Here is a 22,919-nt window from a genome sequence, read left to right on the forward strand (position 1 = left end):
AACCAATACTGCTCAAATTATTCAAAAAGATAGAAATGGAGGGAGAACTCCAAAATTCCTTCTATGAAACCAGTATCACTCTCATACCAAAGCCAGGTAAAGATACAACCAAAAAAGAAAACTATAGACCCATATCCTTAATGAACATAGGTGCAAAAATTCTCAACAAGATCCTTACAAACCACATATAGTTCTTTTTTAAATTTAAGTCACCTTTATTCTTTCAGTGGACGTGTTTATACTACTCAAGAGAGTCTATGTTGTAGAAGGATTGATATATCATTTTTGTTTGTTAGACGAGTGTTAGTGCACCAGGCTTGCTTCCCTGTACCTCTAAAAAAGAATAGTGTCTGCACCAACAATCACTATTTTATCAGTTGTTTTTCTCGTTGCTGTGACAAGATAACCTGAAAAGAATCAATGTAAGGCTAGAAGAGGTATTCTGGCTTACAGCTGGAGGAGGTACAATCAATCATGGCAAGGAGGACATGGCGTCAGGAGCAGGAGTCTGACTGGTCATATAACCTCCATAGTCAGGAAGGAAGAGTGAACAAGAAGCGGGACCTCAAGGCCCACCCACAGTGACCTACTCCCTTCAATGAGACTTCACTTCCTACAGACTCCACCACCTTTCCAAACAGCAACATCAGCGAAGGGTGTTGAGGGGACCAAGTGTTCAGACACCTGAGCCTATGGAGCATAATCCATATTCAAACCACAACTGCAACCAGGGGATAGGCCCACTATGAAAACAGACTAATAGTCAACTAAAAACAATCATCCTTTAAGAGCCAATAATACTAGACATTAAACGGGAGCTGATGGTACTGTTTGTACTATTGTTGATATGCATTGGAAGGACAAAGAAAGACTAGCAATGAGGTGTAGAAACAAAAGGGGTTTAGGGAAATGAGGCAGCTTTGGCTAAAGATAGCCTGAATAAAAAGTGGTAAAGATATGCTATCAGATAATGTAGAACAGTACCATCCCGCAGGAGGCTGAGCCACAGAGACTGTACAAACCAGGCCAGCTTATATTCTTTGGGAGAAGAAAATGAAAGAGTAATGAGAAAAAGAAGGAGAGATATCAGACAAGAACAGGGCTGAGTTGAGCTGGACTGAAAAATGACACTGGGTGTTAAATAAAGGTAGCGTAGATGTGGAGGGCAGAGAGCTGCATGGGGATGTAGTGTGGGAATGCTGCCTGGCCTAATGGCCAGATTCAGTCTGCAGTCTCTTTATGAGATCTTTCTCTGACTTCCAGGAGCCTATCTCATACCTGGGAGTTCCTTTGCACTGTTGGGTCTCAGATGCTGGTCATACCTCTGAGCATCCAGTTCTTCCTGCCAGGCTCTTTGGGATATCGAATTACAGGTATATCAGGGAGGTGGGCTTCATGGGTGGAGGATCAGATGCCAGTTTCACTTCTGTGCAGTACTCCAGGAGTCTTGTTTCAAATGCTTGCTCCACTCTGGGCAGTTTTTCACCCTGATGTTATACACTGCTTAGAGCCTATGTTAAAGTTCCCCAGCAGGCCTCAGCTCAGACCACAGTCCCTTCTAGCTGGATGCTGAAGTCCTGATTTAAGGTTTCCTCCCTGCACTCTGGCATTATTCTGTTTCCCGGATTTCAGCATATTTTCCGGTGATACCTGCTTTGAGTTTCCCAAAAGTGTGGTTCATAGGTCTTGGGATGCATAGCCCCCTGTGTAACAGGGATCTTTTTGAAATGCTGATTCTGCTCTGTTGAGTACCATGCCAAGTGCTCAGCTCCAAGAAGAGAGGGTTTTACCAGCGTTACCTTCTTCCATTGTTGTTTCTGCACTGGGCTCACTCTCTTTTTCTGTTCTTTATCATGTCCATCACTGAAGGTACAGTAGTGATTTCTTGAACATCTTTGACTCCCACCATCTACTACTGGTGTTCCCTCTTACTGGGAATGCAGAGCTTCCCAAATTGAGCCAATCCATTTAGATGCACTGTCACCAGAGTTCTCTCTGGGTCTCTTGTGCTAGCAGGCAAACCATATAGCATATCTTTATGTGCATTTATTATTATCAGTGGGGGGGAGTAACTTACAAAGGAATGAGCACCCAGTGCCTAGCCCCATGCAGCTCAGCTCGGGACAGCCCTGCTCTCCGCCGGTAGCTCAGAACCCATCATACCACATCCCTCCTGCGGCCTGCCCATAGTCACCTCTAGCATTCGCTCATGCCTCCTGGACCAGTGGTCTTGCCTTAGGTCCATTCTGTCCTTGAGTACCACCTAGCTTGCTACACGTTCCCCAGGCCTTACTCACGGCTCCCAGCTTCGGTCCCAAGATGGCGCCACAAGCCCCTCCTTCCAGGGCTCAGTCTGCTCAGTCCGTTCTCTGCAGCAGGCACCACTCCTTGGAGGAGCCAGAGCCCCTGGGGAACATGCACCCTGAGCTTTCTCTCCTGTTTTGTGAAGTTCCCTAATTTATTTTGCTATTTAAGGTAGAACTATTTGGGCATCGTTCACCTCTTCTCAGAGCTGTGATCTAGCTTTCCCCAGTTTATTCACTGGAGACTCTGCAGACCTCACCAGGGTGTCATCTGCCATCTTCTGATGCTATAAAATATTTTGAAGAACAATTTTGAATCATACTTTTTGCCTTTGTTTTTTTCTATCTGTAATTAAGCAAGGTACACAGGTTACTTACAGTTTCTGTCTTGAAATCAAACCACAGACCAAACCCCAGCTCATCTTTTACGGTGTGATCCCTTAGGTAGTTGCTTGGAATATTCAATATTTACCTACAAAAGAAGGAAATAATAATATTGGAAATGATTTATAACAGTATTGAGAAATAGAACTAAAGCTATCACTAAAGCATTTACCAAAGGCATAATAAACACTTAGTAATGTTAATTGTTTATCATGGCATAAAAATGAAAAACATTTCTTAAATGGCCAAAGACTTAAATATTTGATCAATGAGTATTGGACATATGATCATTGCTTTAAATAATCCTTCAATCTGAATGAACATATTATCTGAGGTACTTATTAAAAATATAGATTCCCCTGGGCCTGCTCTGAGATTTTAATTCAATTATCTGGGAAAGCTATTCAGTAAGCAGCATATCAATAACCATTCTCATGAATTCTAGATCACTAATTCACCATCTTAAAGGAAGCCCCTACTGGTGCTTTTTTGCTTGTGTTTATGTGTGAGGGTGAGTGTGTGTGTATGTAGGTATGTATATGTAGGTGTGTAGGCTACAAGTCAACCTTAGGTGTTATTCCTTAGAAGCAATCCAGCTTGTATTTATCAGATACATTTTCATACTGGCCTGGAGCTCACCAAGTAGGCAGCCTGGCCAGCAAGCTTCTGGGATCTACCTGATTCTATGTCACAGGGATTTCATATATTCTGCCTGGGATTTTGTTTTTTGTTTTTGTTTTTTAACACAGATGCTGGAAATTGAAGTCAAGTCTGTCATGTCCTCATGCTTACAGGGCAAAAATTTTACTGACTAAGCTATCTCCCCACCCCCAGCTATAGTGTTGTTTATAAAAGCATTGAATTTATGTTCCCTAACTACCCAATATATAAAATGACACAGTCTATAAGAAAAAATAAAGTTGAGCTGGAAACAATTAGCCTAAGGCAAGAATAATGGATGTTCTCAGTTCAAGGTTCAGAAGCTAATTACTTATTACTTTTGCTCTTTTAATTTAGGATATCCGAAAAGAATCGAACAATCATCTTCTCCATTCATCAGCCTCCATATTCCATCTTCAAGTGGTTCACTAGCCTCACCTTACTTGCCTCTGGAAAACTCATGTTTCATGGGCCTGCAAAGGATGCTGAGGGGTACTTTAAATCAGCAGGTATGCTTGACTCCATGTCGCCCGAGTTCTCTTAGGGTCCCTTGCTCCTGGCACAGGTAGGCAAACCACATAGCACATCTTTATCTGAATTTTTCATAGTTTATATCTTTGGAGGGGGAGAGAAAGACTTACAAAGAAACAAACACCCAATACCCAGCACCCAGCTCTGCGAGGCTCAGCTGCCTTTCCAGATTGTTCCCATACCCACCCACAATCTCTGTTAGCTTTCACCCACACATCGTGGGCCCACAGTCTCGCACCAGGTCAGTAAATGCCCCCTCTTGCATCCACACGGGCAAGACACAGGGGCTATTTTTCAGGCCGCCACTTTTGTTCCAAGATGGTGCCCCAAAAGCCCCTCCCTCCGTGGCTAACTCTCTGTAGTCAATTCTCTGCAGCAGGCCTCACCCCTTGAAGCAACCAGGCTGGCCACTTGGGACACAGTCTTGCAGTAGCTCCTTCAATTCACAGGATCCTGGAAGAGAACAGAGGGGTCAGCAGGACTGTAGTTTGACCTTTTTGTAGATATACTTTGGGTTCCACCTCTCTAAAACACCTTTGGTCCACTTGAAGCCTGAAATTTTATTTTACAGCATTTGCTTGTGTTTATATCTCTTTCCTTTGCTGGGAGAAAGAGAAAGACAGGGATGGGGAGAAACAGAGACAGACACTATTTACTGGGCTTTTGTATTTTTTGCTTCCCAGTTATGATGACTTTTCCCAGAAAGTTCAGTAATTCCTGTATTGGACTCATGGCTAGTTAGTCTGTCAGCTGAACAGTTTAGGAAAGGCCCATCAGTACATTTGTCTTTTTACACATGTATCAGATCATGGTTTTCAGGTTTTCCCTGGCATGTGATGTATTCTGCCTTGATGTGGGGGCAAGGAGGGTATCATAGTTAGAGATAGTACTTCAAGTTCTAGTAATATTAAGTTGATGATTTAGGCCTTGAATGTGTGTGAGTTATTTGTTAATCAATAGAACTGTTAGTTGTAGTTCTGACTTTAATGGACCACATTTCAGGACTACCTGATTCTAATTCATATTGAGTTATGTGACTTAAAAATGCCTTATGAAGTTGCCTTTATCTTATGAGATATTTGAATATGATTATAGATATGTCTCCATGACTCCAAAAATAGTTTTAAATATTCACTACCTATCAATCTATGTCATTTAAAAATAATCAAACAGGAGCTGTGGAGATGGTTCAGCAATTCAGAAAGCACTGGTTGCTCTTGCAAAGGACCCAGGTTTGGTTCCCAGCACCAACATGGTAGCTAGCAACCATCTGTAACCATCTGTTCAAGGGATCTAATGCCCTCTTCTGACCTCCACAGGCATTGCATAACATGGGTGCACTTACATGCAGGCAAAACCCTCATACACACAAAATAAAAATAATAAATAAAATATTTTAAAGGTTGGGGCTAGAGAAATGGCTCAGCAGTTAAGAACACTGGCTGTTCTTACAGAAGACCCAGGTTCAAATCCCAGCACCCACATGGCAGCTAACAATGTCCATAACTCAGTTCCAGAGGATCCGACAGCCTCTTCTGTCCTCCGCCAGCATTGTATGACACAGATTCACTTACCTACATGCAGACAATACACACATACACATAAAATAAAAATAATAAATAAAATAAATTTTTAAAAAAGTTAATCAAGGAGGCTAGAGGATGTGAAAGTAAGAGTCAGATGTTAGGTCATGTCCATGTGAAGCTGAGGTCAGAGCTCAGATGTGCTGTGCTTGTCACACTCTCTGGAAGGCTGCTCTGAGAATTTGCTCTCCATTTGGAATTATAGTGGCATGACAGTTGATAACTTGGATGTCTGAAGTTAGAAGTGAAGTATCCATTGCTGATATGTTCGCTGCTATTCCAGAGCTCCTTAGTGAACTCAGAGAACAAAGTACCCAGGCATCTAATATTGTTGGTTTTTTTTAGACTTAGATTTAGATTTTGGAATTACTGATAAGTGCCAGAGCATATTGATAGCTGCTTTGGGTTTCATGATTTATGATATGTATATTCTAATGTAAGATGCTCTCACCTATCTAAAAGTATATACTTCAAATGTTTTTTTCTGGGAGATAGAGAATATTTGAAATATTATGAATGCATATGTAAGAGGAAAAGAAAAATTAATGAGGAGGGAATTTTGCAGACGATGGGGAAGAAGTTTTCAGATCCTGTCTTCCCTAGGCTCCCATCCTTCACTCTCTGGAAGTGTCTTTTACTTTGCAAGAACATCAGTAAGTGTTCTTGAGTTGCCATCTTTCATAGGTTATCACTGTGAGGACCACCACAACCCTGCAGACTTCTTCCTGGATGTCATTAATGGAGATATCTCTGCTGAGACATTAATTAGAGAAAATGAGGACCATGAAGGTAGGAGAGTCTCTAAGAACCACAGATTTTTGTCTAATTGGTTTGACTGAACTTGAGTAGTTTGGCTGCCTACTAAGTCATAACTTTTCATGAATTCACATAAGTACAGTATTCTGATACTGATCAATGGACTGTTGTCCATGAGTACTGGGTACTCTCAGTTTCTATTCAAAATTAAATATGTCGGGCTGGAGAGATGGCTCAGCAGTTAGGAGTACTGACTGCTCTTGCAGAGGACATGGGTTCGATTCCTAGCACCCACATGGTGGCTAACAACCATCCTTACTCCATAATGCCATGGGCATTGCACGACACAGGTGCACTTGCACACATGCAGCCACTCATAGACATAAAATAAATATATAGCAAATAAATTTTTTAATTAAATATGTCTTTTTCTAGATTTTTCTCTTCCCTCCCCCCCTCCCCCTTCTTCTCCTTCTTCTTCTCATCTTCTTTCTTCTTTGTTTTGGAAATATAGTCCAGGCTGGCCAAGAACTCACTGTGCAGCTGAAAATACCTTGAATTTCTGAGCCGCCTGCCTCTACCTCCCAAGTTGTAAGGTTACGGGCATATGCCACCACACCTGGTTTTATGTGGCATTGAGAATTAAACCCAGAGCTTCATGAATGCTGGGCTATCACTCTACCAACTGAGCTGTATCAGCCCCATCTATAGTTTCAATTTTGGTTTCTTTGGTTTTTGTTTTTTAAAGAAGAAACTTGGCACCTTGTGTGTTTACACTACTAGAAAGTAAGAGCCATATTTTTATGTTGAGAATTGTAACTGGTTGGTAAAAGAAGTCTGTTTTCAGAATTAGGTCCTAAATAGAGAAGAAAATGTTGATACATTTGCCGTATCCATAAGATTATAGCAGCAGTTAGGTTAGTCACCTGTGGTTTTTCTAATGGGTGAAGCAATGACAAAGAAGAATTTTTCCACTCAAGCTTTGTAAGAAAAGTGTCACCCAAAAGCAGGATTACAGAAAGTGGTTAAATCAAGTGTCTGTTAGCAATGTTTCTCACCTTTACCAACTTTTATTCCATAGCCAATGGTCATGAAGAATTTTTCATGAGAAATAAACAAGTCACAGAAACATTAGCTGAGCTTTATACGAAATCCTCCTTCTTCAGAGTCACGAAGGATGAATTAGATCAACTCCCAAGGGAACAGAAGGTGAAAAGGAGTTCAGCCTTTAAGAGGACACTGTGCGCCACCTCCTTCTGGCATCAGCTCAGGTGGATTGCCTGGCGTGCATTCAAAAACTTGCTGGGTTATCCCAGGATCACCATAACTCAGGTAATCTTACCAATTATTTTAATTGTTCTGTGAATTAGTCGTGATACAATTTAGTTCGGATGTAGTCTACTTCATGAATATGTTTGCTTTCTACCCACCCTTCTCCCAGTCATCTGAGGTATGGAAGAGTCAATTGAACAAGTATTACACAGTTTTTACATACACAGTTCTTTTTATGGTTTCATGCACTACCTAAGTCAGAATTTTTGTTGTTATGGAGAAGCTGTAATGAATAATTTGAGTAGAATTTTCTTTTTCAAGAAAGTTTAAAGGTATATATGGGCTTTTTTCAGAGCTGTCAAATTTGGCTCATGTGTTCATTCACAAGTTTAACATATGTTATATTTGGGGAATTCTAATACAGTATTGAACAAAATGAGTAAAAATAAAAATCTCTGTTGTGAGCTGATTATCTTATAAGAGAAAGTAGTTGATAACTAAAAAATTTATTCATAGCATGTCAGATGGTAAGAAATACCATGTGAAAAGTTTAAGCAGAAAAGAGGTGGAGAAGGGAGGAGACAGGAGGCAGGAATAAAAGGGTTAGTTTACACTTGGAGTGTCACTAGATACGTCCGAAGAGGTGCCTTATCTGAGGAAAGAGACCATATGCAAAATTCTGTTGCCTATAACTGAGGATTCATTATTTGGATATTTAGTGCTTGAGAGCAGTAGCTTCTGAAGAGTGGGCTGGTTATACACATGCAGTAACCAGACTAAAGGCTAGTCACTATTGTTCACTCTGTCTCACCTAAGTTGAAACAATGTTCACTTCTTTTCTCTGTGGTAATTGTTGATTATTACTCCTTAAGGTTTTTCTGTTATTCTTATTCTCTATGTCCACAAAATACTAGTACTCCAAGTTCCTTAGTACATTATTTATAAGGAATTGATTGCATATATATTGCTTCATAAATTGACTCATAGTCACAAAAGAAATTTTAGCATTGTTGAGAGAAGTACAGTCTCTAGAATAAGGAGAGAATTTTTAACTTCCTGAGCTTTCTTGTTTGATTTTGTAGATGCTGGGATGTAAGTGTGGAACGGAGCAAACCCTTTCTGGTAAAGGGCCAGATATTAGATATTTTAGAGGCCATGCTTTGTCACAAGTATTCAGTCAACCCTATAATTTTTGTGTGGAAGCAGTCATAGTTAATATATAAGCAAATGACACTGCTCTGTGCGAATAAAACTATATTCATGGACACTGAGTTTTCAATTTCACATAAATTTAAGATTTTAAGAATTATTTTTGTCTCTGTTATACCCCCAACTATTAAAACAGTAAAATAATTCTTGGCTCATGAGCTTAACAAAAAGTAGCTGGCTCTACTGGGTCCCATCTGTTCACTCTTTGTTTAGGCTTTTTAGTCTTGTTCTATTTTAACTTCTCTAAGATTTTAATATCAAGTTGGAAATGTCTTATATCTTCTTACTGGTAAATCTTGTATATATGCATTATACGTGGACTTTGTTTTGAACTATTGGTAGTTACATATAAGATGCAAACTTGTCTAGAGGTTGTAGGAGGCAGGTCTTACAGTGAATGTAGTATCAATGTGACAAGGGCTTCTTTTTTATAGAATGAAGTGATGGTATAGTGAGAGTCATTAAGGAAAATCCAAGCATGTATTCTTTTTTGACATTTTAAATTGAATTTTTGTGAATTTCATACAATTTTTGTATGAATCAATCAACTTTATTGATTCAAAATTTCAGACAATATATTTTGATCATATGCTGACTGGTCCCTCATCTCCATCCTCACCTTACCACTACCCTCCCTCTTTATGTCCTCTGTTAAACACAAATTAGACTTGGTAGACCTTAAAAAAAAGTCTAATTATTTGATGGTAGACATTGTTCAAGCTTTAAATTACAAGGTTTTCTTGATCAAATCAACCTGAACTCTTTATCGTCAACCTCTAAGAGAGCCATCATTTATATTAGTATAGTAAATATTTGAATATGTATTCAATTTTTAGTCAAAGCTATGAACATCCCTCATTCAAAACTTGAAGCAGGCCTTAAATCCAGTCATAAAGTGGTTCATTACTCCCATAACATTTGTGCCACTATTACACCAGTGGGCATATCTTACCAGGCTGTTCATTACTGTAACTCTCAGGTTTCACAGCTAGGTAAGATAGATAACTACTTTTCTCCCCTGGTACTGTGCATAGCACCACCCAGCACTATGAAATAACCAAGAAGGATGAAGCTTCCAGATTAGTTCCAGCTTCCTTTCTCCATGTCCATGACTCTAGTATGGTTGTCTTTGGCAATGGGATCTTACTATCGTGTTCTGGAGAGTCATCAAGAGCAATGACTAGCTTGCTTTCTCTCTCTTTTTTTTCATGCACTGTGTAATCACATAAGAATCCCTTCTCAAAACATGACATAATATAGGATCCATCATTTTGTTAATATTTTTGAAAAGTGATTGAAAATTATTATAGAACTTTGAAACATGTAGCTAATATCTTAATGATAATAATGATGAGATATTAGGTCAGTGTTACCAAAATTCCTGACAGAAGCAACTTAAGGAAGAGAGGGAGTCATCCTTGCCTTGCTGTAGGCTCCCCAGACAAGATCATAATTCTGTAGTTCTTTTTCTACATTGCTTTGTAACAAAACAACCTTTGCAAATTACTCCATACTCCAACACTGATTGACTGGAGTATTGATTTTTTTTTTAACTTTGAAATTTCCAACATATGTGGTGTGATATTGTGTTTTCTTCCTATTACTATTTTCTATGTTTTTATAACTAACCCATGAATAAAAGTGAGGTTTCTGAAGTAAATCATATGACAATATAATACTCAAGCCTTTGTTAAATGAAGCAGTTTTAAACGATGTATTATCCTGGAGGACAGTCTCCTTGGTAGCCATCAACATAGATTGATCAGGTAAAAGTAGGTAAGGATGGCAAGGAATTGGAGCTCAGGTGTTCTTTGCTGACCATGTAGCTCAATGGTTGAAGTTCACGGGGAAGTGGTGACATAGGAGATGGTAATAGAATCACTTGGTTGCCCTTTAGAAAGCTGGCTGAATGCTTTCCTAATGATGACAACAGGCTTTTCAGTGCAGGCAGACTACCTGGGGGTTGGGTAGAGTAGATGGGGGTAGATGGGGCCAGTTCTCTCCTGCCTCCTATCATGCAGCATTTTATTGTCAAAACTTGTATGTCTGTTTTAAAATTTTGTTGATTATTCATTTTACTGATGAGAATCATACTACTCAACTACATCCTCAGCCCTGAAGTTTTATTCATTTCTAATGGCAAAAGTCATCCTGGTTTCTCTTGAATCTTGTATGAAACATTTCATGTTTATTGTCACAAAGCTGAGTTTGATTCAGGTGAAAACTCTTGATCATTTGGACTTGGGCTTGTTGCCAAAACAACTTGCCCAGGTGCCTACACTTTCTGCTACCCTGTGCATCATTCATGGGTGCAGCACTGAACTGGGCCCTGCATTGGCTGTGTGTGGTGGAACACTGGGAGGAATCTTAGTTTTTCTAGGGATGCTCCATTGCCCCTAAACAGCAGATACCTCTATTTTCCATTTAATTTAGATATTAGTTGAATACTGTACACAATTTAGAACTCTGGTCAAGTCAAAATGGAGAAATTATATATTACTATAATATAAATGATATACAAAAATTTCTACCTGTAATTGGAACTCTTCTCAATTTTCTTTTTTGAAAGGTAATTACTCTGTTTATAGTGGGGCTCCTTGCAGGCGCCATTTTCCTTGGGCTGAAAAATGATTGCACTGAAGTGCATAATAGGTAGGTAAATTTGAATCTTAATTTCAACAAGATTTCATTATTTGCCCAAACTTATCTATATCCATTAAGAATGAGAGTTTATGAAGAAATGTTGCTATTTTATCGTGGGGTAGGATCTCCTGGAACTGGAGTTATGGATGGCTGTTAGGTGCCATTTGGGTGTTTGGAATCAAACCCAGGACCTGCAAGAGCAACCAGTGTTCTTAACTACTGAGTCACCTCTCCAAACCTGGGCTTGTGTGTGTGTGTGTGTGTGTGTGTGTGTGTGTGTGTGCGTATGTGTGTGTGTGGCTTACTTATTTTTCTTAGCATGATGAGCTCAAGTTCATCCATTTTGTAGCGTGTATCAGAATGCCTTTGTTTTTTAAGGCTGAATAGAAGCTCATTGTATGTATATACGTTTTGTTTGTTCATCCATTGGTGAAAATTTGAATGAGTTCTGCCTTTTGGCTGCTGTAATTCCAAGAGCACAGGTGCCTATTTGAGACCCTGTGTTCCATGTCTTGGGATACCCAGGAGTCGAACTGCTGGATTGTATGGTAGTTGTGCCAGTTCTTTAATGAGTGCTAATTCTGTCTGCCACAGCAGCTGCATCATTCCATATTCTTAGCAGCAGCACAAACCGAAGGCTTCCAGCTTCTCTGCATCTTCATGAAATTGCATTATTTATTATTTGCTATTTTTATTTTATGTGTATGCATGTATTGTCACCATAACATGTTTCTTTGAATATTATCCTAATTAGCTTTAATTATTTCACATTGAATTAGTGTCAGTTACTTTTAACGAAACGAAAAGCAACTTGAGGTGGGAAGGGTTTATCTGGGTCACAGTTTGAGGGCGTAGTCCATAGCGGGTGGGTGTGCAGCAGCTGGTCATATCCCTGGCTCAGCCAGGAAGCAGAAAGATGAGTGCTGGGGTTTCCCCAATTTTCCCTTTTATTAGTTCTTTGGACCACAGCCATAGTGATGGCTGCCTGCATTTCGGGTGAGTCTTCCCTCTTCTGTTAAATTTTTCTGAAAACACTTTCATAGACACACACAGATGTGTGTTTCTGTGGTGATTCTAAATCTAGTTACATTGGCGAGGAAGATTAGCCATCACATAAAATTCTTTGCCATGAAAATTACTTTTTGCCACATAACTATAGAAATATAATTTCACTGGTTTAAAGATTCTCATTTACAATTTACAGTTTAGTTAAAAATTAAGGGCTGGAGAGATGGCTCAGAGGTTAAGAACACTGACTGTTCTTGCAGAAGACCTGGGTTTGAATCCCAGCACCCACATGGCAGCTAACAACTGTCCCAAACTCCAGTTCCAGGGGAGCTGACAGCCTCTTCTGTCCTCAGCGGGCATTGCACAACATGGGTGCTCTTACCTACATGCAGGCATAACACTCATACATATAAAATAAAAATAAATAAAATATTTTTTAAAATTAAAATAAGGGCTGGAGAGATAACTCAGCAGTTAAGAGCACTGTCTGTTCTTACAGAGAACCTGGGTTTGATTCCCAGCACCCACATGGTGGCTAACAACCATCCATAACTCCAGTTCTAGGGGATCTGACACCCTCTTCTCACATCCATGGGCATTGCATGACATGGGTATACTTACACACACATGCAGACAATACCCTCATATGCATAAAATTAAAAAATAAAATATTTTCTGAAATTAAAATAAATCATATGATAAATAGTAGTGATGGCTATGGGTTAACACCTTGCAGAGAATAAGATTTCATTAAACCTTTTAATAATGAAATATATTTAGTATAAAATAATCCCTCTGTGATTTAGAAGGCATTTCACTGTCCTTTTTCAGAACTATAAACATCATTATTAGATGTGAAACAATAAATTGAACTGAATCTTTGCTATATCCCATATTTCTATCAGCGTATACATTAACTAAGTAATTTACTTTTCCACATTCAGTTATTTCCTTTGAAGTAATTACCAACAGTCTTCTTTTTCCCACATTAATATTTTTCTTCGTAGATAAATATCACATTGATTTCTTTTGTGAGCACTTTGGAATCATACAGAAGTTGGTTGTCCTAAGTCAAAGCTTTGGTAATGGATCTGTGGTAGATGTAGTAAGGTTTGAGTGACGATATCCTCCACTGTCTTGCAATACACATTATAGAACATACTGGCCAATTGAATATTTAAATAATTTTAGCTTTATTTGCTTACTGCTTTCTGTTTATACATTAGGAATGATACTGGAATTTTTCTTAGTGAAATTGGAAGTGTTTTATGACCTGTGTGTCTGATAGGGCTGCCATGACTAGCTACTGTACACATTTGCTTAAATAGAAATGAATTTTCTCTCCATTGTAGGGTCTGGAGGTCAAGGTTTTATTTCAGAAGGGCCAGGCTCCAGAGACCTCTTCCTGTTTGACAGATGCCACTTCTCTCTGTGCCCTCTCATAACAGACTGTTTTTAATTTCTTCCTCTTGAAAAGGCACTAATCCCTTACCTCCCTGTGTATCTATGTGCCAATAGCACCCCATTGCCACTTATTTATTCAACACGTTAATTTTAGGGTGAAAAAATAATGTACTTCACAGGAATCTAAGACAATGATTTTTAAATTGTGTCCATATGCAATGACACAGGCCACTGTGGGGACAGAGAGATGAGGAAGATCCCAGCTGGCATCATACTTCTCTTTGTTTGAAACAGAAGTTATGTTTAAAATTAATCATCTGCTGGGCACGATGATGCATGCCTTTAATCCCAGCACTTGGGAGGCAGAGGCAAGAGGATCTTTGAGATTGAAGCCAGCCTGGTCTACATAGTGAATTCCAAGCCCTCTGGGGCTACAGGGAGACCGTGTCTAACAACAAAAAAATTACCATGTTATTGTAAGGGAGAGAGTTCTGTAGGTAGAAAACTGACGCATCAGCATTAAAATCACTGCAGTGCTTTGTCCCTATTTGTCTTGACAGAGCCTCTATACTCCTAGTGCTGACAGTCTACCAGTGCTTTGGCAGTGTATCTGCTGGGGAGCTCTTTGTCCTTGAGAAGAATCTTTTCATGTGAGTAGTTTCATTTCTGTAAGCGACCTCCAACTGATCGCTTCCAGAATTAGATTCCATCTTGGTGCTGGTGAGGGTGGGGGTCTACAAATATCTTTGTCTATTTCATTGACAAGTATAAATTATATGCATTTATAAGGCAAACATGATCTTTTGAAATTGTCTAGGAAGTACCCATTGCAGTTGAGGAAAAGCAAAAAGTCGGGCAGCGTGAAGAATTGAGAGCAAATGTTTCTTGCTGGGAAGGGAGGAGGATTTGAGTACTAGGGTGTTCTTAGCAAATTTCAGAGAAAAGAACAATGACGAAGATGAAAAATACCTTTAGCTTTTAGCAAATTACAGGCCATAGTGACACTCACAAGAAGAGTTTGAAGGGCTTGGTGAACATTAAGTCTGGAAAATTACAGATGGGAAGGCAAATTGGACAAAAAAACGAGAGCAAGTTCAGCCTTTAGTGGATCTGGAGGAGTGAGAACCAGAGAACAGCTTTACAGTTAAGAAAGCTGTGAGACTGAGGCCAGTCCGGTCTACAGAGTGAATTCCAGGTCTGCTGGGGCTGTGTCTCTAGTGATAGAAAAATTACGACATGTAGATTCCAAGGACAGGAATCATCAGAGAGGGAAGAAATGAAGACACCTTGGAATGACGGGAAAGATGTCAGGAAGTGGGAGGATTAGGATGTGGGAGCTGATCCTGCTGTGTGGTTGTAAAGTGTGATCGTTGAAGGAAGCAGTATCTTTATTTCTCTAAAGTCAGAGCAGCAGAAATAAAGTCGGCAGTGACTTGGAGCTGCAGTGGGGTTTCAGGAATATGACAGCATCACCTTCTTCATAAGGAGAAGTGGGAGGAGAAAAGCCTCCATGATCACAGACTGACATGAGCCCCTGAAGATCTGCTCTTCAGAGAGCTACATCAGAGGAGCAGTCATTGAGGAGAGGGGAAGACATCAGGCTGTGTTCCCCTGGGGCCTGTCCTATGGCCAGAGTGGACAACATAGGAGAGACTCCTGTGATGAGCGGGGAAAACAGTGAGAGTGTCATGAGGCTGATAGCCCTGGGATGCTGGCTTCTGAGATGGGGAAGGACTTGGGGTTCAGCCTTGGGCCTGAGGGCGCTGTGCTTTTGGACCTCTGGTGGAACTGGAGTCTGTGCTGTACATATCATGTCTCCTGAGTTGTGATTTCAAACTACTATGGGATGTATGACATGCATTCTTGTTTTATAGACATGAATATGTCAGTGGATACTATGGAGTGACATCATATTTTTTTGGAAAACTTTTAGCTGATTTACTACCCAGGAGGTTCTTGCCAAGTGTCGTATTTACTTGTACACTATATTTCATGTTAGGTAAGTGATGAGACAAAAAGATGTATCTTTACTTTTAGATATTAAGGTGAAGCCAGTTTCTCTCTCCATGATGTTCTGGTTCTTTTTAAAAAATATATTTTATTATTTTTATTTTATGTGTATTTTACAAACTGCCTGCACGTTTGTAAGAGCACCCATGTCATGTAATGCCTGTGGAGGTCAGAAGAGGGCATCAGGTCCCCTGGAACTGGAGTTATAAGTGGCTGTTAGCTGCCATTTGTGTGTTGGGAATCAAACCCAGGACCTCTGCAAGAGCAACCAGTTCTCTTAACCACTGAACCATCTCTCCAGCTCCTGTTTTTGGTTCTTAAAACTACAAACAGAACCACAGTTGAGCGAAGTATGTCTCCCTGTGTGCTTTGTAAAATAACTGTTCAGTGAGGACAGTATTATCAAGATTTGTACCAAATCAAACTTTGGGGGGGGGCAGTCTTTTTGAGACAGGGTCTTCCTGAAGCCCCGGCTGAGCTGGAATTCTCTCTGGAGACCAGACTGGCCTCAGTCTCACAGAGATCTGCCTCCCTCTGCCTTCCAAATGCTGGGATTAAAGGTGTGTGCCACCACACCCAACTCTCTACCTATGTCTGTATGAAGAATCTCTAAAATCTAGAGATTTCAAATTCAATATACACATATGTTCTGCCCCCAATTCTCCAATGAGAGAAAAATGGTGACATTGATTTAATAAGAATGTTTGTTTGATGTCATAGACTGATTATTTGTGCAGTATGCTCAGGCTTTACCCCCAGGGTTATTCCATCAGAATTTTCATATTTTCATTCACACACACACTCACATCAGAATTACCTATTTTTAAATAACATGCCATAAGATAAGAACCACAGACAGAGATGCTTGAAGCATCCATTTTACAAATAAGTGGTGTGTCACAGGAATTAGATGTAGAGTGTCTACTCTTATAACTATTCCCAAATTCTTAGACTATATGAACGTAGCATTAGCTCGTTATACTTTATAGTATATGAAACTTGAAAATAGCCCCACTCTCCCTCTCAGAGGCATGTGGTGACTTGTCTAGGGAGATGTAGACTATGGAGGTATTTATTCTTACCCCGTAGGTGCCCAACCACTGTGAGGTCCTGTAGTCCTGATCCCAGTGTTTTCACTAAAGACATAGAGCAAACACACTGAAAGATGAGGAGACGCTGGGCCAAAAGAATGTGATATTGATAAATTTTATATAGCAGAGAAGGACTAGAATCTTATCCCACTGAGTTGCCTTCAACCTAGGAACTGAGGAATTTACATGGAATTACTCAGAATAGCCAAATAGTGAGTGACTTTGTAAAGTTATGAGACTAGTTTCTCAGAATACTATAATGTGACCCTGACTGCTGTTTTGTCCCTTCTTTTTTCTAAGGATTGAAACCAGGGCTGGAAGCTTTCCTCATTGTATTTTTTACTATTATGATGGTGACATACACTGCCAGTTCTATGGCTCTGGCTATAGCAATAAGTCAGAGGCTGGACTACATGACACACTTTCTCATGAACATCTATATTGCATTCATGGTGGTGAGTATGAACTGTGCTTGTCTGAGAACAATTTTCCTGTGTTCCTTCCTGTAAAATCTGCTTTGAAGTTTCTGTACATGGAACTCTGATGCTTTCAAAAAGATGTATGCTAAAACATAGAATAGAAAGGTCTCAAATTTCCTCCTAGCCCTTATATATCTTTTTTTGCTGCTGTTATAATGACTGTAACTCAGGTAACATTTCCTTAATAATCAGCTTTTCATAGATACTTTTTGGTAATATATTATGAAAAATTCATAAATAGAAATTTCAAAAAAAAGGTGAATTGTGAATTCTTTTTGAAGGATTCCTTCATCAAAAACATCAGGCCAGGGACTGGAGAGATGGCTGGGTGGTTAAGAGCACCGACTGCTCTTACAGAGGACTCATGTTTGGTTCCCAGCCCCCATATGGCAGCTAACAATTATCTATAACTCCGGTTCCAGGGGGATCTGATTGATGCCCTCTTCTAGCCTCTGTAGGCATTACATGACATAGGTACACTTATACATGCAGGCAAAACACTCATACATGTAAAATCCAAATAAATTAAAACAACAAGCAAAAAAAAAAAAATCAGGCTGTCTTGCTTGCCTTTGATGTTGGTGTTAGAGAACTGCTGGTCCATCACTTAACCATAGCAGAGATGTTTTGTTTGAATTCTCTACTCTATAGGGGAAAAGGAGAGCTCATGAGAAGGGTCACAATGTGTGACATGAGGAGTCTATCCTGGGTGTGATGGTTTGTGTTGTCAACTTCACAGATCTAAAAACACCTGGGTGATGAGCCTCTGGGCATGCCTATGGGTTACTGCCTTGATTACCCTAATTGATGTTGGAGGTTTTTGGTGACTGGAATTCTGAACTGCATGAGCATAGAAAGGGGGCTGAATAGACTGTGTGTATTCTTGCTTTGTTCTTCTGACTGTGGACTCTGTGGCTAGCTCTGCCCCCTTGGTTTCCTCACCTTGATGGACTGTGCCTTGAACTCTTATATTATCACCTATTAAAGTAAATGTTCAATAAATCGATATGCTTTGATTTATTTGATGTATTGACTGATTAAATTTTAAAACTTTCTATGTAGAACATCAACAACCAATAATAAAACTGTATTTTATGTAGAGATGCTGTTGTATAATACAGATACGCACTGGGTCAGATCAGGTCTAAAAATATGAATGCATTCCAGCAACATTGTCATTGTTTTGAATATCTAAGAAAGTCTGGTAAAACTTAGGACACATTTAACTTGAACCTCAGAACTATAACGTGCTAATTTTGAGCAGTATTTCCTGGCATCTCCATTGCAGTCAGTATTATTCTGGAATAGCTTTGAATGAAGTTACTGATGCTGTTTTCTGCTATACCTCACCACATTGTGTGGTTTATCATTGTACACTTGAGGTTATCTTACACCTGCCTCTGGACCCCAGAATTTTCCTTAAGTCATGCATATAGCGTGCAAACCCTTCTTGTAAATAAATATCATTGTTGCATGGACATAGAGAGAGGAATGTGATGCTTAGGATTGTGCAGCTGTGTTTCCATATTGCCTGGTTTATTAGGGTGAATATATTTCAGTAGTATAATAAGATCAGTCAGGAGAGTCTGCCCTCCATGTTCATGGCTCCACATCCAAAGGTTCAACCAACTACAAATCAAAATTTCACAAAACTGAATAGGTGCAGGTTTTCTTTTTCTCGTCACTGTTTGCTAAAGTATATGTATAAACTATTTGCATATCATTTGTAGTGTATTAAGTATCCTGAGCAATCTACAACTGATACAATATTCAGATAAATTATGTTTTAAAACATTAATATTATATTTTTATTTTATGTGTATGAGTGTTTTGCCTGCATGTAGGTAAGTGCACCAGGTGAGTGCAATGCCCACAAAGGCCAGAAAAGGGTCTCAGTCAGATCCCCTGGAACTGGAGTTATGGATGGTTGTTAGCTGCCATATGGGTGCTGGGAACTGAACCTGGGTTCTCTGCAAGAACAGCCAATGCTCTTAACTGCTGAACTATCTCTCTAGTCCTCATATATACATGGTATACCTGGATCATATTTAGAAATTATGACACTTTAAAAATAAGCGATTTGAGCATCTCTAGATTTATGTGTGTGTAGAGACAGGCGTTGGGAAGGTGGTCATGGAACCAATCTCTCATGGATACGTAGAACTATACTTACCTTCCACTACGTGCAGTTATAGAGAACGTTTAGGACATAGTCTTGATAATTAAGGATCTTCCACAGTGGTATATGTAATATAGATTATAGGCACATTCCCTTTCCTTTTAAACCAGCAACAGCCTCAGCTGTGCACACATGCCCATGCAAAGGAGGAAGATTAGCATTTAAGTGAAAAGCATTTCAAGCAAGAGTTTGTCCTAGAAGAAATGTTTAGAAAGTTGTAGGAGTCTTGAAGAGGGGTTTTGTCTAAAATGCCCATGAAATCTCCAGACCCGTTCTGATTTGTGCATTTTTGTTTTTGTTCTGTAGATCTTTTTGGCTACAGCATTTTATTTTGAAACAACTGCGCCCAGACTTTCGTGGCTTCAGTACTTCAGCATCCCTCATTATGGCTTCATGGTAAACCATCCTTGTCGTTGTGACTGGGCTCTCAGGCTGGAATAGGAAGTATAAAGTCCAGCCACATCTTTTCCCCAGCTGCAAGCTGTGAATTTCTTTTCAGGAGCAATGAGCGAAATTTTCCTATCAGGCTTACACTAGGTTAGAGAGATGTTTAGACTTTCCCCCAGTCGCCCTATTGTTTGAGACACATGAAGTGTGAGAGAGATCTCATAGTAAATGGGAAGACTGATTAACTGATTTTAAAATGTGCTTCCATTTAAGAAGGAAATAAATGAGAGGGTGGGAAATTAGAATACATGGTTTATATTGAACAGGAAATTGGAACAAAATAAAGACCATGTAATACTCATAGCCATATTGACTATAGCAAGCTAATGTTCTCCAAAGAAAGCTATGTTCTAATACAGAATAACTGAACTTCTAACTCCCATAGTTTAAGTGCTATTGATGCTATGAGACTACTACCATAAACCAACAGTATTTGTTGAGCACCAGTTATCATTTCAATTTTAGTGTTTATGGGTTACATGCTTGAGTTAGGGAAAGGGAAGGAAGAAGCTCAGGGATAATCAAACCCCTTCTTTTGGGAAATTTTGTTAAATTTTTGTGAATTTCATATGTTTTGATCATATTTAGACCCCCTCCCTATCTGCACCCCTCTTCTACTCCTCAATCATATTGCATATGTTCTATCATATATGTTAAGGCCTTTCAAGACAAGTGTCCCCAAATGTCCTTTGTGGCTCCATCCACTGAAGCCTGGTCAGCCTATCTAGCACCACTCCCTTAAAAAAGACCAGCTCTCCCTCATCCAGCAGTGACCAGCTGTCAACAGTTTCTCTGCTAAGGTTGGGGCTTCTTACCCATTTCCCCATGTCTATGCTGGGTTTTTTGTCTGGCTTGAGCTTGCATGTGTTTTGTGCATGTTGTTACTACTGCTGTAAGTTCATATGAGTAACTTCCCAGTTGTTGGAAAAACTCTGTTTCCTTATAGTTATCAGCCACCTCTGGCTCTTAGTCTTTCTGCCCTCTCTTCCTCAATGGTACCTGAGACCTGGATGGCAGAGGTTTGATACAGCCCCTTCTTGAACAAAGAAAAGCAGAACCTCTACCATAGACCTCTTGATTGAAGCCCCTTCTTGAACAAAGAAAAGCAGAACCTCTACCATAGACCTCTTGATTGCCAGGAAAGATAACTTAATTCTCTTGCTGGGACAAAGACTTTGAAGGTGAAATTTTGGTTTTAGAAATTCCATTAATGATTAGTGTTAGGGATATGATTGTGATAATTCTTCAGGAACTTTGACTTTCAAACCTTGTCTTGCTTTCCTTTGTGTTACAGGCTTTGCAGTATAATGAATTTTTAGGACAAAACTACTGTCCAGGATTCAATACAAAAGAAAGCAGTGTCTGTCCCAACTATGTAATGTAAGTTTGTGATCAGTGTCCTAGTGGATTAACCTGATACTGTTGTGCAATGTCAAAGGTTGTTGGGCTTGGAGTTGGTACAGATCCTTTCAAGGTTTAAAGGTCAACAAACCTGAGACTAAGTGTCTCACCTGTAAAGTGAGTGAGTCATTGTGCACTAACGCAGGGGAACTTGCTGTCTATCTTTTACTATAGTCAAACTTGAATTCAGTGTGGAGAAATGAGTTAGGCCTTTTGCAAGATCATTTTGACCTTTTGAGTTGTAATTCTCAGAGCATTTGGGTTTGAAAGGGCAGGCACTGCCCTCAGGTCCTGGCATGTCCTTCTCATTTACTTTCAGGAGCATCATGAAGTCCAAATTGGAGACTTTGTGCCTTTAAACTGACTCACAATATTCCCTATAAGAGAATGTATCCTCTACTGAAAGCAGCACATATACTAGTGAGAAGGAAATTCCATTTTTCATAATTATTAAAATAGACACACATTTTTAATACAATTTAAAAATCTTGTTTTAAAATTTAATATTCTCTTTCTCATAATTATTAATGGTTTGATTTTGATACATAAACTAATGGGTATAAGTTGCTTAGCATACCAACTACTAAAATTCTAAGCATGCAATGACTTACTGTTAGCTATTGTGCAGGAAGGGCTAACTACTAATGATTTGTCTAAGTTAGGTCTCCTTTAACAAAGGAATGTTGACTATACTAAGTAAAATTTGGCAGATGCTAGTGATGTAGTTACTTTTGTGTGCCTGTGTGTTAAATTTCAGGTGCACTGGCGATGAATTCCTGGCCCTTCAGGGTATTGATGCCTCACCTTGGAACTTGTGGAAGAATCATGTGGGTTTGGCTGTTTTGATGAGTATCTTCCTTGTAATTACCTATCTAAAATTATTTTTTCTTAAAAAGTATTCCTAAATTCATTTTCAGTTTATTCTGAATTACTCTCATATTAAAAACTCATTGATTTTTTTTAAGCATCCACTGAGAATTTTATACTGGCATATATGCATTACACAGTGATGGGACAAACACATTTTCGTTCAAGTATGCAATATGCTCTGACCAAATCTTTTCCTTTCTCCTCCACTCCCTCCCTTCCTTTTCACAGCCAGTCCAGCTTTTCAGGTCATATATATGTTTTTGGACTTTTGAAAGATCACTTTGATACTCTGATAGAAGGTTTTAAGTTCTTATTTTTCAGTGCTTTTGTTTGAGGTGGTTTTGACATTAATAATCTTATATATGTATAAAATGGAGGCTCCACATATGGAAGGAAATCTGGCGTTTGTCTTTCTGAATCTGGCTTATTTGCTTAGTTCCATTCATAGCATCATAGAAAAGCAACAGCTCATTTGTGAGATGTCTTTTGACTATCCCCACACTTACTCAATGGGCTACAGAACAGAACTGTCCAGGTGGCAGATATGGTGGCTGTCAATGTGTGTTCCAGTTGCTCAGGCTGTCACTGAGATGATAGGCTAACAACCACTGCTGATGTCAGCTGCAGGACTGGTGCAAAGTTCTATGGTTCCTAACACTTGAGATGCCCGAAGCAGTCGGTAACTTGGT

The 22,919-nt window shown here is 39.4% G+C and overlaps 1 protein-coding gene across 2 annotated transcripts in view; it reads left to right on the top strand.

The window, feature by feature from the left end:
- The window catches only part of LOC103731712 (ATP-binding cassette sub-family G member 2), a 70,114-nt gene extending 47,571 nt beyond the window's left edge, over positions 1–22,543 (top strand). For both annotated transcript variants that reach the window (XM_008830129.3, XM_017797325.2), the window contains 10 exons: positions 3,705–3,856; positions 6,146–6,250; positions 7,299–7,549; positions 11,268–11,350; positions 14,314–14,403; positions 15,628–15,752; positions 17,155–17,309; positions 19,819–19,908; positions 21,254–21,339; positions 22,118–22,543. In XM_008830129.3, the coding sequence (XP_008828351.1) occupies positions 3,705–3,856; positions 6,146–6,250; positions 7,299–7,549; positions 11,268–11,350; positions 14,314–14,403; positions 15,628–15,752; positions 17,155–17,309; positions 19,819–19,908; positions 21,254–21,339; positions 22,118–22,265 (1,285 nt within the window). In that variant the 3' untranslated portion in view covers positions 22,266–22,543. The remainder of the gene's footprint in view (positions 1–3,704; positions 3,857–6,145; positions 6,251–7,298; positions 7,550–11,267; positions 11,351–14,313; positions 14,404–15,627; positions 15,753–17,154; positions 17,310–19,818; positions 19,909–21,253; positions 21,340–22,117) is intronic.
- The last annotated feature ends 376 nt before the right edge of the window (positions 22,544–22,919 follow it).

Source organism: Nannospalax galili, unplaced genomic scaffold (genome assembly GCF_000622305.1).
Source record: "Nannospalax galili isolate Female #2095 unplaced genomic scaffold, S.galili_v1.0 scaffold1791, whole genome shotgun sequence".
Lineage (NCBI taxonomy): Eukaryota > Metazoa > Chordata > Mammalia > Rodentia > Spalacidae > Nannospalax > Nannospalax galili.